Source organism: Leuciscus leuciscus, assembly GCF_965113295.1.
Source record: "Leuciscus leuciscus genome assembly, chromosome: 8".
Lineage (NCBI taxonomy): Eukaryota > Metazoa > Chordata > Actinopteri > Cypriniformes > Leuciscidae > Leuciscus > Leuciscus leuciscus.
Window position 1 is genome coordinate 14472439 of NC_138732.1, and position 18035 is coordinate 14490473.

At 35.9% G+C, this 18035-nt stretch overlaps 2 protein-coding genes across 3 annotated transcripts; one reads left to right on the forward strand and one right to left on the reverse strand.

The window, feature by feature from the left end:
* The first annotated feature begins 324 nt into the window (after nucleotides 1-324).
* On the forward strand, nucleotides 325-11804 carry itga6l (integrin, alpha 6, like). 2 transcript variants are annotated; one of them, XM_082178196.1, is made up of 26 exons: nucleotides 325-721; nucleotides 861-988; nucleotides 1154-1245; nucleotides 1408-1645; nucleotides 1766-1876; nucleotides 2157-2373; nucleotides 2492-2697; nucleotides 2780-2871; nucleotides 3196-3323; nucleotides 4499-4588; nucleotides 5179-5243; nucleotides 5440-5591; nucleotides 5676-5819; nucleotides 5905-6020; nucleotides 6384-6540; nucleotides 7070-7153; nucleotides 7253-7332; nucleotides 7866-7940; nucleotides 8193-8295; nucleotides 8624-8800; nucleotides 8975-9085; nucleotides 9270-9380; nucleotides 10633-10731; nucleotides 10860-10985; nucleotides 11178-11260; nucleotides 11671-11804. In XM_082178196.1, the coding sequence occupies exons 1-25, from the start codon at nucleotides 549-551 to the stop codon at nucleotides 11226-11228; spliced, it is 3126 nt and encodes a 1041-aa protein (XP_082034322.1). In that variant the 5' UTR covers nucleotides 325-548; the 3' UTR covers nucleotides 11229-11260; nucleotides 11671-11804. The 2 variants fall into 2 exon arrangements, with proteins under 2 accessions (XP_082034322.1, XP_082034321.1); XM_082178195.1 differs by lacking the exon at nucleotides 11671-11804 and having other exon boundaries at nucleotides 326-721; nucleotides 11178-11646.
* chrnb3b (cholinergic receptor nicotinic beta 3 subunit b) lies at nucleotides 11660-16730 on the reverse strand (the record flags this gene model as incomplete). The annotated part of the gene is made up of 6 exons (XM_082178248.1): nucleotides 16404-16730; nucleotides 15610-15758; nucleotides 14449-14493; nucleotides 13767-13876; nucleotides 12817-13684; nucleotides 11660-11803 (listed from the first exon to the last, which is right to left on the reverse strand). The coding sequence occupies exons 1-6, from the start codon at nucleotides 16507-16509 to the stop codon at nucleotides 11660-11662; spliced, it is 1422 nt and encodes a 473-aa protein (XP_082034374.1). The 5' UTR covers nucleotides 16510-16730.
* Between the last annotated feature and the right edge of the window lie 1305 nt (nucleotides 16731-18035).

Below are 18035 nucleotides of genomic sequence, written 5' to 3' on the forward strand. Positions count from 1 at the left end.
TCCATAGTATGTTTTTCCTATTGTGGAGGTCAATGGCTACGGTCGACATTCTAGTCTAGAAATCTCTAGCGCCATCTTTTGGTGAAATGTGTTTTATCTGTCCGGACAAAACGGATTTTAATTTCCATTAAGACAAACAAAAAACAACAAAATTTGATTTGGCTTCGAGGTAGATATCTGAATATTTTAGGCTTATAAAGGTAGCCTATGTTATACTTATAGGCCTATGTTTTGTTTGTTTTTAAATGATGTCTTTGTGGCTTGCTCGTGTACTAAAGTTTATTTCTCATTGCAAATTGCACCGACATTACGATTCTTATCTTGAACTTGATTAAACTCCCAGGAAATGATCGAGGATTAAAGGGCATGTGTTCACGTTTCCTTTGCAGGTAAACATTAACTTTCTTTACTGTACAGTTGGTCTCCACACCCTGAGAACATAAATCAGCCAAGGCTTATATTCGTCACATCGCCTCGCCCTACGGTGATAGTTTTTCTTCTGGAGTAGATCTCTTAGCCCATTTCCAGCTCCAGAGAGGTCCACCATCATGTTGTTCAGTCAGTGGAGTCTCCTCCTGACCGTGTGGATGCTTCGGCCACCGCAGTTTTCGGCTTTTAACCTGGACACACAGAACGTGATTAAGAAGCGTGGAGAAGCAGACACTTTGTTTGGGTTTTCTATGGCCATGCACCATCAGCTCAAACCTGCAGAGGAGCGCGTGTGAGAAACCTTTTTTTTTTTTTTAAACGAACACGTGATAATTGTTTAAATTACGGCAGAACTTTGCAGATTGTGTTACATCAACATTTTATGTTATTCTTTTTTAAATTATATCTATTGACATTACTTGCATCTTCAGATTGCTAATTGGAGCGCCTCATGCTAGAGCATTGCCCGTTCAAAATGCCAATATATCTGGAGGTCTGTACAAATGTAAATTCACAACACAACCTGATGACTGTGAACGCATTGCCGTTGATATAGAAGGTTGGTGTGGTTTACTTGATTTATGTTTTGTTTCTTTATTCCTCTTTTTTTATATATATATATTGTAATGATCAAATACTTTTTATTATGTGTATTATTTAATAATACAAGCAGTTTAATTATCCCTAAAAAAGCATTCTAAACTCACTTTTTGTATACTGGCAGCTCGTCCTAGGGAAAGGACAGGAGTAGACTATAGAGAAAACCAATGGCTAGGTGTTCGTGTCCAAAGTCAGGGCCGAGGAGGCAAAGTAGTGGTAAATTGTGCTTTTCATTTTAACTGGTTCTTATTCATTGTGAAAGTATTTTATTTAAAGTTGACACTTCAAACGTAAACATATGTGTACATATGTTATCTTAATGTTTTAATTGACGCTATGTGTAATGAATGTGTAATAAATATGCTCTGTTTTATTTAGACTTGTGCCCACAGGTACCAGGATTGGAGTTTTACCAACCAGCGGTTATTGGGCAGATGTTTTGTCTTGGAACAGGACCTTAAATTGGTGACGGATGGAGTGGGCACAAGATCATTTTGTAGGAATCGGGAAGCAGATAAGTACAAGTTTGGATACTGTCAACAGGGTCTCTCTGTAGCGTTTTCCAAAGACAGCAAATATCTTGTATATGGAGCTCCAGGAGCCTATGACTGGAAAGGTACTGCAAAGCATTTTTTATTGATAATGTTAAACTTCACACATACAGTAACAGTAAAGTCTGTAGTATTACCTCGCAACCTATCATTTATAATGACTTCTTCTCCTTTTCACACTTAAGGCATTGTGCACATGGAGCCTGTAGATGACTTCTCTCTAGAGATCTATGAAACAGGAGATCATAACCAACAACAACACGAGCTTATTCCTGTGGACATCAGCAGCTTTTTAGGTGATCATGGTCAACCTACTACTGTGTACCAGAGGCCAATCTATCGCACAATTGTCTGTTCAAAATAAAATATGACTGTAAATTTTGACTTATCTGATGCAGTAGTTAGCAATACATTAGCAACTATAAAATGAAGAATACATTTTCTTTAAATCATACTGTAACTTCCAGAAGTTTCAAAGAGCAATTATTAAAAATGAGCTACAAAAATGACTCATTCTGACTCTTTTAAATCTGATATCATCCATTTATCAACAGTTTTCCTTCTGTTATTTCTCAGGCTTTGCTTTAGATACTGGGATGAACCTTACAAAGAAAGGAGAGTTGAATGTTGTGGCGGGGGCTCCGCGCTCATACCACAGTGGGGAGGTTTTGTTGCTAAGACCGGATGAAAAGGCAGAAAAAAGGAACTTGAAAGCTGAACACATCCTTCGAGGTCCAGGTTTGGCCTCCTCCTTTGGCTATGACCTCGCTGTTCTTGACTTAAACGCAGATGGGTGAGTTTACACTATGACCAAACAGGATGTGATTGTAAAGTTTCTTATGTAATCACAGGGAATTATTGTTTTACAAGTTTAGTCTGTATTAGAGATGACAATGTCCTCATTGCCTCAGGTGGGATGACATCGTGGTGGGTGCACCTGAGTTCTCTGATAAAAACATGGATGAAGATGTAGGAGGGGCTGTGTACATTTACATCAACCAGGCCAATGGACAACGCTGGAACCAAATCGAACCAGTGTGTCTGTACGGGAAAAGGGACTCCATGTTTGGACTAGCAGTGGCGCACATTGGGGATATAAATCAAGATGGATACCAAGGTTGAACAAAAGGTTATATATACTTCAGTCTTGAGCCTCAGTTTTCCAGTACATCTGACAAATGATCTTTTCTGATGAACAGATTTTGCAGTGAGTGCTCCCAATGAGGATGCAGGGAGAGGTCGAGTGTACATACATCATGGTTCAGCTGCAGGCTTTCATCAAAAACCAGTGGTTCGTAAAAGGACTCGCATATTTATAATTAATATAATTAATTTATATATACATTTTTATCATTTATTTTTCTTTAGATTTAAATTGTATTTAAAATATATTTTTAACACTTTTTAATTTCATAATATTATATATTATATTTACAAAATATTACAAATTATATTATATTATATTATATTATATTATATTATATTATATTATATTATATTATATTATATTATATTATATTATATTATCCAGCATGATTCATTATACAGGTCTGGTGAGGAATTTTGCATTTGCTACTTTTTTCAAAGTGACTGTTAAAACAATCTCTTTTTATAGGTTTTAGATGCTGGAGACCGCGGTATCAAATTGTTTGGCTATTCCTTGGCTGGAAACATGGATATGGACGGTAACGGCTATCCAGACCTTGCTGTGGGTTCACTTTCAGATACTGTGCTGGTTTACAGGTTGGATGCTTCCCACTCTGATAAATCTATAGATTCAATGCTGATCAGGGCCCGTATTCATAAAGATTCTAAGAATCCTCTCAGAAAACTTTTAATTTAGCTTAAAAACTTTTACGTAGGAGTCTTAGCTTAAAAGCGATTCGGGAACGATCTGAGAGCAACTCTGCGTAAGGAAAAGACAAAAACTTTCATCTTAGTAAGGTGGCGGGGTTGACCCCGTTGCTATGTATGACACAATCTTTTGACGACTGTGATTGGTTGGTTGTCCAAGAAGGGAAAAAAAAAGTTATTTTAAGTATAGGGTCTATTCTAAGCCTTCACTTTGAAATTACATACGTCATTTTTCCTATTTGACCGTTCTCACACACACACACACACACACTCACACACACACATTATATATGTGTATATAAATCCTTTTTATTTACCATGCTGTTAATTTCCTATAAGGTATTTGCTTGGCTTAGAATGATAAAAATTGTTCCACTCTTTCCAATTACACTAATTGCTGGCATGTCTATTTAAGTGGTGGTTTGAATGTTGGTTTTAATGTATCAAACATGGAATTTTCCCAGTTGCCAAATATCGTAATGTAGTGATTACTTTCATTTCTGGCGCTATGGCATATGCGCTGTATCGGAGATATTAGCGTGTCTCTAATAAGATCAGTCACAAACATGATCCCTGCACGATCTAATCTATAGCGTCTTATTAACTCACTGTTATTCATTGTCTGCAACACATTTCTTCTCCCTCTTCGTCTTTCTGCCATTTTCTCCTCTGCTAAAGAAACTCTTAAGCCTCTTAAAAGTCCTCGTCCGTGCTCCTAACAATTTTGACCTTAAGACCTCTTTTAAGGGTTAAGATGCTTTCTGAATTACTCTTTTCTTTACTAGGATTTTTTCTTTAATTTTAAGAGTAAACGCCCACATTTCTAAGAATTTTCTTAGAATTTTGTCACTAGGAGCTACTCTTTGCATTAAGATTCTTTATGAATACGGGCCCAGATCTTTTGCATTCATATAATTCATCATATGAAATGAAAGAATAACCAGACACACCCCACACTATAAATATACTTTCATTAAATATAATTATGTAGGATCTGTACATTTTAGAATTCTAAATTAATTACGTTAATATTATTAATAAATAATATGTTCTTTTTTTTTAAGGACTAAACCAGTGGTAAACATAGAAAAGACATTGACATTAACACCGAATAATATTGACTTCAAGGCAGATGACTGCAAGAAATATCCATGGTGAGATAACAGCAAAATCTAACACTAAGATATATATATATATATATATACTGAACAAATGTATAAACGCAAATATACCGATCCAGAGCATCCCAAACCTATTAATTCATGCTGACTGCAGGAATGTCCACCAGAGCTGTTGCCCGTGAATTGAATGTTCATTTCTCTACCAAAGACGTTTCAGAGAATTTGGCTGTACAATAAAACTGCACATTTTAGAATGGCCTTTTATTGTGGCCAGCCTAAGGCACACCTGTGCAATAATCATGCTGTCTAATCAGCATCTTGATATGCCACACCTGTGAGGTGGATGGATATCTCGGCAAAGGAGAAGTGCTCACTAACACAGATTTAGACAGATTTGTGAACAATATTTGAAAAAAAATATTACATAGAAAAAGTCTTAGATCTTTGAGTTCAGCTCATGAAAAATGGGGGCAAAAACAAAAGTGTTGCGTTTATAATTTCGTTCAGTGTATATGTGTATTTTAAAATAATAATAATTTGACTTATAAAAATAAACATACACACTTATATACATTTTTGTTTCTTTCCTCTTCTTTTTTTTTTCTTTTTTTAAAATCTTTCAGCATTATTACAGCTCAGTCCTGTTTCACTTACACTGCCCAGCCACCTACATACAATCCCAAACTGAGTGAGTCCATTTCCTGTTCTCCATACTGCATTAAATATCAAAACAAAAATAAATGTCCCACTGCAATCTGTATGAGTCATTCCAGCTGGGTGTGTTTGATTAATTATTATATCTTGGCAAACAGCTTCTTGTCAAAGCAATTTCTTGGAACTTTTTGAGGCATGTGAAATTGCATTTGATAGTCACCTTTCTGTAGGGATCGAGTACAAGCTGAAGGCTGATACAGTGCGCAGAGAGAGGGGTCTTCCTTCACGAGTGGTCTTTGTGAATTCTGAGGCTGCGCAGGGAGACCGGGAACTGCCTGGCCAGGGCAAACGAGAGTGTGTCCAGACCAAGCTCAGGCTGCTGGTACTATCTACTCACACTCTGATTTGCTGGTTTCAAGAACTGAAAGTGAGAATTTATGATTAAAAACCATCGTACTGTTTTTAGGGGGATATCCAGGACAAGCTGACCAGCATTTCCATCAGCTTATCTGTTTCTTTGCCATCTGACAATCCAAAACAGACAATCAGAAACCTCCCTGACTTAGAGCCAGTTATAAACGCTCTACAAGAAAACACAACCAAAGCAGAGGTATATTTCCATATCACTTCCTTTATTGCTGTAATATCCCACTGTAAAACATGGCTTTCTTTACCACAAACTTCTTATCTCCCAGGTCACCTTTTTGAATGCCGACTGTGGAAGTGACAACATCTGCCACAGTAACCTGCAGCTCCAGTATAGCTTCTGCACCATAGACCAACAACAAGAAAAATGTGACCCTCTATCCATGTAATATCATTATCTATGTGGCTTGTGCCAGATTTAGAACAATACACTACTGTTTTTTACAGTTCAAAGACCACATGATTGATATTTGGCATTTGGCATATCTCAATATTTAGCTAAAGTTTTGTTGCTGTAACTGCAAAACATGTACTGAGAAATCAGGACCAAATCAGGAGTTTAAATATCTCAGGGGTATAGCTTGCAAATCCATTAATTGCACTAAGTTATAATCATATTGTGTAAGCACTACATAATGCAAATTGCATATTAGCTACATATTTGACATGTGTTTGGCCTTCTTGTAATATAGACTTAAGTAGCCATCCTTGGAATTGCTAAATTTGGGTGTATCTTTGTGTGTTGAAGGGAAAATGGTGTTTCTGTCATTTCTCCTGGTGATGAGAACGTCGCCCTGGAGGTCACTGTAACCAACATAGGTGGAGAAGATGCACACCAGAGTCAACTGTCTGTGACGTTTCCAGAATTTCTGCACCTATCATCAGTCATGCCAAAGAAGAATAGTGTGAGTGTCCTATTTCACTGAAAAAGTTTGCATCAACAAGTCTTATTGTGTTTTGCTTTTTACTGTAAGATGGACACATTTGTATAATGCTTCTATGCATCTGTTTTGAAGGACTGTCATATTCAGGCCTAGACTTGTACACTTGAAAAAATAGAATGTTGGATTTGAAAAAAAGTCTCAAGTTGTTCCATACAACTGTGTAAAGTAGTTCCTAAATTAAATTGTATGCACTAAATTACATTGTATGCACTAAATGTATGGTTCTTACATTTTAAAATGTTGCTTAATTATGATGTACACATTCTGCCTTATATTTATAATTTCACTTACTAAACACTGACTGAACAAACACTTGTCAAGTAAAGCTAAAGCTTGTCAAGTCAAATTTCAATGAAATAAATCTGTTATATTAAGTTCACTTGATTACGCAAATTTTTTGAGTAACAAGGGGATTTAAAAAAAAAAACTGTTTCAGATTTTGCATAGATGTTTTCAAATACCATTTGTTTTCATTTTTATCGCTGTGCAGGAAACCCAGGTGCAGTGTAACCCCAATGAACACAAAACACAGGCTGACTGCCAACTTGGAAATCCTTTTAAAAGAGACTCTGAGGTATGAAGAGTAATTCAAATTCTCTCAAACCATCAAGCATGCTTTCAATATAATCAAATCTGTCAGTCTCCTAACCTAGGTTCTTTTCAACACTTTCAGGTTTCATTCTACCTGATACTAAACACGGAAAGGCTTTCCTTGAGAGTGACAGGCGCTAATGTGACAATGTCCCTTAAAACGTAAGAAGAGTCTAGCTTAGCTATGATGGTATCTTCTAGGTACCTCTAGTTTAACAGTTAATCAACATAATACATTTATAGAAGTAGTACTATAAAGTTTTATTGCATGAAAAACAAGCTAATGAAGTTTTAAAGTTTAAATGTTTTAGTGTGTTTTTGTGTGTTTGTGTGTGTGTGTGTGTGTGTGTGTGTGTGTGTGTGTGTGTGTGTGTGTGTGTGTGTGTGTGTGTGTGTGTGTGTGTGTGTGTGTGTGTGTGTGTGTGTGTGTGTGTGTGTCCTGGTAAACCCTACATTATGGGGACAAAATGTCATATTACAAAATCATATTAATTGATTTTTAATTTTTTTATGTAAAATGCTTTCTATGATTCATAGAGTTTTCTATGATGGGTGGGTGTAGGGTTAGGGGATAAAATACAAAGTTTGATTAGTATATAAATCTTTATTTCTATGGAAAGTCCCCTTTAAACATGGAAACCCAATATGTGTGTACATGTTTCATTTTTTTCTCTTTTTATTTTTTTTGTCAAAAGGATTAGCATTCAAGATATTCCAATAGTTGTTGCAGAAGTGAAAATTATCTTTGAACTGCATCTGAAAGTCACTGGGTAAGTCTTATTAATTGTTTTAAAAAAAATGATGTACAATACCATTTAAAAGTTTGCTGACAGATTTTCTTTTTTCTTATTTTTTCTTTTTTAAGAAATGTATATTTTTATTTAGCTTGGTTATTTCAAATTAATGTTGTTCCTTTGAACTTTCTATTTATCAACAACAACAAAAATCATTTAAAAACACAAAAGCAGCACAACTGTTTTTATTATTGAATGGTTGTTTTATGATGTATTTTGTCATTGTAGTGTTGCTAAACCTTCCCAGTTGTACTTTGGAGGAGAAGTGAAAGATGATAAATCAATGAAATCAGAAGATGATATTGGCTCATTGGTCCAGTATGAGTTCAGGGTTGGTGTCTCAGTCCCCCTAATGTCACAGTGATGAATTTCTCTCTTTTACTATTCATTATCATTAACTGTAATTTAATCTGGCATAATCCCTTACACTTGCTAGTTGCTAGCTTTACAAAATGAATGGTTAAAATAATAGCCTAAATTGTAGATATTATCATATCTATATCTCCAATCAAAAATAAATCAGTAGCTTATCACAGAGAGTGCTATTGCATTCATGTCTGTAAATATACAGTATTTAGATGTATATTATACTTATTGGGTTTAGTACAATTAAAAGTCTGTTGATTTTGCGCTTCTTGTGCTTGTACTTTCTATGTCAGATTATTAACATTGGTCGCCCTCTGAAGTCCTTCGGTTCTGCAGTGCTGAACATTCAGTGGCCAAAAGCAACCAAGGAGGGAAAGTGGCTCATGTACCTTGTGCAAATCAGCGATCGAGGAAATAATATTATTCACTGCACACCATCAGAGGCTATAAACCCACTCAGATTTATCAAGGTAATTCCTTCATGGGACATAAAGTTAAATAACTATCAATTATTAACATCAACTCCCACTGGTTCTACTTTGCAGCTTTCTGTATTTGATGAATGATAAATCCTTGAGACTCAGACACAATATGACTTATGACACTCTGGTAGAGGTCACTGATTCTATGTGCTCACTTCTTAGGCGTCATCCAGAGGAAGGCGTGAACTAGAGCGTGAATCAGGCCTGAAGGCTCTTGCCTCCACTACTGATTTTTTCCCCTTTTTGGGCAACAAAAGAAAGTATAAAACTCTGGTAATTTCACTTTACACATGATTATATACAATTCCACTGACCAGTGCTTTATTTTCATTTCACTACTATCACTAGTTATATACTAGTATTGTGTGCCTTTAAAACATATATCAAAGGTTTTAAGGTACCTACCTTTGTCCAGTTCTTTGCAAATGTATCTCTACCTTTCATGTTGCCGCCCCAGACGTGTGCTGACGACTTAAAATGTGTGGAGATAAAGTGCCCTCTTGAGGCACTGGACAGCACTGCAGGCATCGTCCTTCATGCTCGCTTATGGAGCAATACTTTTCTTGAGGTACACTTGCTGACATTCTTTTTTTATTTCCGCACTGTAAGACTTAAAAGTGAAATTTACAGAATGAATTGAGTTCAATTCATTTAAATAATATTGAATGTTTATTGCAGGTAGTAGAAAAAAGTACTCAAACTGAAAGATACATTTTATTTTCAATTCAAATGACTTTAGTTACAGCATTTCATTTGGTTTAGTAGCATATGTGTAACAAAAACAAACAAAAAATGCTGCTTGCTCAATCTATGTTGATTAATGCAGCAAATTCCTCAATATTTGAAAATTGTGGTAGCATATGCATGTGTGCTGTTTCCAGCTAATAATTAACAAGATTTTTTATTTTTATTTAAGTGTTAGTTCACCCAAATATTTTAACTATACTTGTACTTGTTTCTGTAAATGTCAGTGCATTGTTTTATTATTGTTGCATTGTTGTATGTAATACTTACAGTAGGCCTACCTTATGCCTCTGAATCTATGCCTGCCTTCCTACCCTCATATCAATATCAAATTTATTTCTAGAACACAGTTCCAGTAGTGGGATTGAATGTGAGATTGAATTAGTGCACTCAATAACATCCACAATGGTTTCGGACACCCAAATGGCTGTTCCCTCAAATAGTGCCCTATTTAAAGTTTTTTGGCTTTTAGTATGAATATGTTAGCCTTACTGTTATCTATAAGCTAGTGTGCTCCAAAACAATAACAAAATTCGCATTTAAAAGACCAAACCCAATGTTGAAAATGAAAATGAGGTTGATTTTAGAATCCAACGCCAGATTGACATTAATCTCCAACGTTGGAAAGACATTATATTATGGTTGAAAATGAATATCGGGTTGACGTCAGAAACCAACATCAGTCGGGTTCTGACGTCAATCCGACTTTCATTTCCAATCAAAATCCAACGTCTGTCCGACGTCGGATGCTGACGTCAATCTGATGTCAACCCGACTTTCATTTCCAACCAAAATGCAACCCCTGCAACCAAAATCATCCCCTGACTGACATTACTACTTTATACTCAAGGACACTGACAGAGTTGTAGTGGAGTATAAAGTATGATATTTGTCTTTCAAATGTAGTGAAGTTAAAGTAAAAAGTTTCCAGAAAAAAAGAATACTCAAGAAAAATACAGATACTCAAAAGGTGTACTTAAGTACAGTGCTCAAGTAAATGTACTTTGTTACTGTCCACCTGTGGTAACAAATGTATTATAACTAGTTGATTATTGACAAGATGGCTTCTTTTACAGGAGTATAACTCATTGAACTACTTGGATATTGTACTGGATGCATCTCTGACCATTAATGGGACTCAGGAGAATATTGGGATTCAGCCATCCAATACTAAGGTTACGTGTCATGTAGATTAGTATATACTTACGCATATTAGATAAGCTATTTTTATTTGATGTAGTAGTAGTGATTAATAAAAAGTGTATTAGGCAAAGCTCACTCAGTGTTTTTATGACTGATATAGGTGAAGCTAACTGTTTTTCGTGAAAGGAAGCCTGCTTTGCTCAGTCGAGTCCCGTGGTGGGTCATTCTGCTCAGTGTACTGACAGCACTGCTGTTACTAGCTTTGCTGTTCTACTTGTTATGGAAGGTAAGGTGACCCTTTTCATACAATATCTTAATTAAAACTAATACTTGATTTACCAGAAGCAATTAATACTGTTACATTGTAGATAAAAATATAGAAAAACAAGTGTAGTTACATGTTAAAAAAGGGAGTGTTAAGGTGCTTCCATATTAGTGTTTTTGACTGAACCGTGTTGTATTTTTTTGTGCTCCTCAGTTTGAATGCTTAACTTGTGGAATATGTGCCAAAGAGAAGAAGGTTTATTAAGAATCAAGAGAGGAACATTTGACCAAACAGAGGTGCGTCTTCTCAAAGATGGACAAAACAGTCTTCTGATTCTGTGGAATTGTTTTCCTGCACAGGTCAAAAAAAGATTCGCTTTTTTTACTGTTTTTTAATGTTGTCTGTAAATAAAAAAAGAGTGTATAACTAAATTATCTACAAACAATAGATGTCTTACAAAATAAAGTTGTAAACAGCATGTTGATTCACTTAGGACAGGTGATGCTACTTTACACATTTTACATTTGACTTAACATTGCTGGTCATCTTATGATGTTAATCATAAATCTGAGTATTTAATGCAGTGAAAGAACAAATTACTTCTACATTGTAATGTGCGCTGTCTGCACTATTATTGGAAGTACAATAATATTCCCATTTGTAATGTGATGGATTTGACTGTAATTCTGGACGTCTCATGGAGAAGGAGGGGGGGTGCTCAGGAACATCTTCACGGCAGGTGTAAAGATGAGGATGGTGCCAAGAACAGATACAGTGAGGAATGCCCAGAGGAAAATCCTGTCCAGCACCTGGGCCACAAACTTCCAGTCCTGTACGACCTGCAAGAGCCAAAGAATATTCACTAACACTTTACAATAAGGTTCCATTAGTTAACGGGAACTAATCATGAAAAATACTTCTAAAGCATTTATTAATCTTGGTTAATGTTCATTTCAAACTTTGCTACTGTATTATTCAAATCAAAGGTTGTATCTGTTAATATTATTTAATGGAAGTGAACATGAACTAACAATGAACAGTTGTATTATTATTAATATTGTAACGCATGTATTTCTCAGTGTTATTTAGTGTTAGTTAATGCAACTAATGTGACCTTATTGTAATATTCATTGCATCATAATTGTCACGACTGGCATATTCATCATCAAATAAGAGTCAGCATAACACTTGATTAGCGTAAACATTTTTATTCCTGACTTTATCCTTAGCATCAACAGTATGCCAGAGGAACCTTATTACTGCAAAACATCATTAACTTTATAAAATAATACATTTTCTGGCCAAAATATATTTAAAATATATGGTAAATATATCAAGTATTCAGTGCAGCTTAAGAAATAATTTTTCAAACTGAAAATAGTTTTATACATTTTTATATAAACTTTCAAATGGCAAAATATATTACAGAATGTTATTGAATCAAGATTCAATAATAAAAAATGCTTTGTGTGTTGGACAAGATAAATATATTCAGATTTATACACTACTGTTCAGAAACTTGGGGTAATTTTTTATGCTTTTAAAAGAAGTCTCATATTTTAGTGGAAACCGTGGATTTTTTTTCCTTTTCAGGATTCTTTGATAAATAGAAAGGTGAAAATAACAGCATTTATTTAAAATAGAAATCTTTTATAACAATGTAAATGTCTTTACTGTCACTTTGATCAATTTATTGCATCCTTTCTGAATAAAATGTTTATTTGTTTGTTTGTTATTTGAAAGTTTGTTTGTAACAACTGAACTTAAAGGTATATCTAAAAATAGCTTTATTTCTATAAATATTTGCAGTCATTCACTTTACATTCATCTTAAGACATTTTCAAGTCCTTACCTCTCTAATAAAATGCTCCTTCTTAATGTGACTTGAGATGTAGCGAACCGAGTTGGTGGCTTGCTCCAGCATATTAATCAGAGCCTGACCTTCTCCTTCAGGGCCTTTCTTGTTCCTGGGCTTCAGGTCAGGGCTGTGGGGCTCCATCTCTGGGTACTGGTAGCGGTCAGTGTTCCCCCTCATGCAGAGCAAATGTGGCAGTCGCTGGAGGAACAGCGTACGCACCCATGGAGACATCGGGTGGTAAGTAGCTGAAGAGCGGTGGTGTACGTTGATGACAAACACGGTCACGATGATAGAGAGAGTGACAAAGATCATGATAAAAAGCAGGTACTCCCCAATCAGTGGGATAACCTTAGAGGAAGAAGGGATGATCTCTTCAATGACGAGGAGGAAGACGGTGAGAGACACCAGGACGGAGGTGGAGAGGGAGACTTTTTCCCCTTCATCGGATGGAAGGTAGAAAACCAGCACTGTTAGGAAGGACAAGCCCAGGCATGGAATAATGAGGAAGAGTGTGTAGAAGAGAGGAAGGCGTTTCAGGATGAACGAATATGTGATGTACGGGTAGAAGAGGTGGCCGTCTCGCCGGCTTCCTCTGACCCCAGTCGCACTGAGAATCTCCCATTCGCCGTTATCAAAGAAGTCCCTTCTGTCCACCTGCTGGTTGAGGAGCACTAGTTCAACCATGTTTCCATCATATGTCCAAGAGCCAAACTTCATAGAGCAGTTCTGGCGATCAAACGGGAAGAACGTCACATCCATGGTGCAGGCTGATTTGTAGGTGGAAGGGGGGGTCCAAGTGATCATGCCATTGTACCTCACAATGACTTTGGTCATAAGTGAACCTTCAAAACGTCCATCAGCACTAAAAGTGAGTGGACAGGATGACATGTTTAATATTCCAAAATGATGATTTACTGTTGTATTAGATAGCCACACAAACTTACTTCTCGTATAAAACAATGTCTGGGAGCCAGACGGTCTCTGACGGGACTCTGATAGAGGTGACGCCACCATATTTATCAGGGTTCCAACGCAGTTTATAATCCAGCCATTCCTACAAAGAGTTTATTATGAAAAACATATCCGATTTGCCAATGTTTGTTTCATTACTTTTCTATTGTCAATGTCCGGTATCATTCGCAGAGAACTGCTAATTTAGTCTCTTACATCATATGCATTTTCTGTTATTTTCAATAATGTTGCTAGAAGCAAGCATATACTGTATATGTATGTTTGGGGATTTGTACCATCAGAATTTGAGGAAATTATTTTATATTTTTAAATATTTTAAATAAGACCAAAACACTAAACTTGGTTAAGGTATTTATCCGACAAAATTATTTGGTAAAAAAGGGTAAATTACAGCTACAGGTTTTAGTCTATGCAACAACAACAAAATGCAAAGAAAAGCAAAAAGCTCACAGGAAAAAGCATACACTGACTATAACATAATCCATTGTTTATATTTCATTGGTTCTATATTGTTTTTGCATGTGTTCATAATTTCAACAGCCAGGGCAAAAATAATACTTTTGACTTGAATACAACCAATTAATTTATCTGCGTACAGCACATTATTCATTTACCTGGCGAAGCATTTTTACAGGGATGTTTGAGGTTATTTACCTGCCATAGCCACACATTAGTGGTCATGAGTTGGTTTTTCTCATCCTAAATTCATAAACAGAGAAAAAAGAAAGATAACACCATAAACAACTGAGATATATATGTGAGATTCAATATATGTGATTATTTTGCATTACTCAAGTCTAAATTCTAGTAATTGTATTCTAATGATTGCCTAAGTCTGTTGTAATACACCATAAAAAGAGCACAAAAGACACATCAATCAAAAAACTGAATTATATTATTATCTATTTTTCTTGAGATTATGAGACAGTTGAGGCAGAGTGGTGCTGAGAGGGGTGACTGGAGCCCACATAATAATAGCTGTCTTTATTAATTTTCCATAGCCCTCAAAATCATTGGCTATATCTTTTGATAAACGTCCAGCATAACCATTTTCAAAGCCGTCTTATACTCTGAATTACGGGGCACTTGGGCACCTGTGCCTTCAGGCAGTTTTTAAATCAATAACATCAAACAGGCACATCTGAGCCCTTATCAAGTAAATCAAATTGCAAGATGTACATGTAACAACAGTAAGTTGACGTCATCTTTTTTTATTGTTGTCATCATGGAGAGAAACAATTAGCCCTAAAGGTGCAACTTTGTTTATTATTACTAATTTGTTTTGTCGACAATTAATAAAATGCACATTGAAGCTGGTTAATACCTGCAGCATTTACTTAGCAAATATATTTTCTTAGCAAATATATTTTCTTCAGGCTGAATTCCTGTCAATTTATTTTGTATAATTTAATCACAAAGGGAAATGGTACACCGATGGATTTGTGTGGAGTGTGTGCACACTGTTAAAAACGTGAAAGCTCACTGCATCTCTGCACTTTAAATAATTCAGCCTCCCATCATATGAGTCTTCAGAACAGCAAAACCCTTTCAGAGAAAGAGCAAGGCAAAATAAAAGTTGGAGGAGGAGAGCAGCAGTAAGGCAATATTTTCTATTTATAGACTCTAAGGAAGCAGATGCCCTAATATATGCCTAATATAGAGAGATGTATTGACTTCATAAGTCAATAGCGTTCAGAACCACGGACAGCTCCATCTGCTGTATTTCAGCACCAAGGACAGAGACCAACTGAGTACCGTTCACAGTAAGGCTTCCAAATGAAGTTTAAAATAGCTGGATCTGTATGTTTGTCTTACCACATCCACTAGCTGAGATATCTTCAAGCCAAAGCGGACCTTCACAGAGTGGTTTGCATGCTGAACAGGCCTGACCCAGCGCTGGTACCCCTGAAACAAGTCCCTGAGCAGAGCATCTTCTCTTTCTGCCAGAGATACAAACTCTCTAGCTGCTAACACACATACTTATTACATTACATTATTGATATAATTTCTACAACAATCACTATTTATACTATCTCAATTGATAAGGTATTAATGTTACATAGATAAAATAATAGTGGTATTCTATTAAAGAGTCCTGTTATAAAATTGAGAGTCATAGACTAAGTACATTAAGTGTAATGACACACAAGGACAGACAGAAACCAGACACTTTCATAGACATGGCAGTCAGCAGAAGTCCGCTCATTGCGTCCTCCACAAATTGTTTACTGACCTCAACTGAGGACAAGTGCACTCATCAGCAACACATAGCGAACAAATAGCATTTTGAGATACATTAAAGTAAATCAAATAGAATCACAAATCTATATATCTACAAGATTTCTTATAATGTGTAGATTTTATTGCTGATACAACGAGCGAAACTTTGTTCAACGACTTATTCAAGATGTGCAAGGCATGAACATAAATCATTCTGATAATAAATAATTAACGATTACAAATTGATTTCAGATAATAAAATAACTCATCTCTTTAGTAACATCCATTATGTCTATAACTCATAAACTATAAAAAAGGATGCTAAACACACTAACATAACCAAGAAAGTACTTTACAGGGCAGAGAGACAAGGATTGGTTTGCACTTACCAGGCGTGGCGGCGATGATGCTGATTAACAGGGAGAAAAGACCAATGACTGCCAACGTCATTTCGAAAGAAAGTATTTTATATTGGCGTGACACGTGACAACGCATTAATTGCTCTTTAAAAACAAGTTTTCATAGCAAGTGATACAAGTTTGTAGTTGTTATTTTCTGTTAGTAAAAGCAGAGGATGGGAACGAATCACTCCCAGAGAGAATCCATCCAGGTGCGCGCGCCCGCGCTCCGGTCCCACACTAGGAGAGGAGGAGCGCGCACCGTGCCAGTTTTTAAAGGGACAGATGAATGTATCGCTTCACCAAGTAGATCACCACCATTCACAGAAAATGCAGCAGAGTGTCATTTTTTGGCCAGCCAACAACAGCACAATTCAAGTGAACATAAATTGCATAAAAAAAAAAAAAATTTAAATCGAAAAAGATTTTTAAAAGTTAGTGAAAAAATTGCTAGTCAACAACACCCTATTGAAAGTTGCATTTAACAAAGCAACTATTTAGAATAACACATTTTTTAAGACAATATTTAAGATATTAAATACATAAAAAAATGTGTTAAACAGTAATAGACATTTTGAAGAAGTAATTGCATAAAGTTATAATAAATGCATTTTCTAATGTAAATTAATCACAAGAGGCTGTGTTTTCTCACACAGGTCACAAATGCGACCACTGATAAGTTTGAATGTATTTTGAGCATGATTTATATGAGGCATGAGATAGATAGAGCAATCTTAATACACTAATAACAGACCCTTTAAATATATGTTCCAGAAATGGTAGTTGTATTATATGTTTCCTTTTATGGAATTTTGACATGGGAATGTGGGCACAAAGGCATGTCAAAATGAAAATGAAATATAGTTGTCAACAACTCTTTTTGCATTATTCAAACACAAATGTGGATGTATGGATGATTTTGGACCAGGAAAAATAAGAATATCAACTGACCACTTAGGTAACACAATGTCATTTGTTGTAAATACAGAATATTATGCTGCAGCTGATGATAAGAATAGCCTTTCTTCAGCTTTGGCCAGTTTTGTATAAACATTATTTTTTTATGTTTCTTTTTGTTATATGCACTCGTGTAGAGAGTGTTTGTTTACAACAACCTTGCAGACAAATTTAAATAAAAACTCAGCGGCGTCTCTTGTGTAAACCCTCACACTGAGTCCAAGCAGCAGCTCAGGCAAACATATCTCCTCAGCATTCACGGCTACTGTCTGAGCTCAGATGATTTTCTGCTCCAGTTGGAACCAGCTGTGGCCTCCGTGAGGGTCTGTGTCACTTTTCTCTCACGCCATTGCATGTTATTCTGTATCATTCGGAACATGGGAAAAACTTCACTGGATAACAAAAACATGGTCAAACGTTCTGATACACATCAGAACTCTCAGTTGAAATAAAAAATGCACTGATACAATCAGAAAACAGCATTGCAATAGCAAAGTCAAGTGAAGTCTACGTTGGCATTATTGCACTTGGCATCATGATTTAATGGTTGCTGACTCACATGCTGTGCTTATTAGCTTCCTTCATCCACACTGCATGTCTGCATGCATCTGAACATAGACTGCTGTCTTTAGAAGACAGCAAAACAGACTGGAAAATGACTTAAAT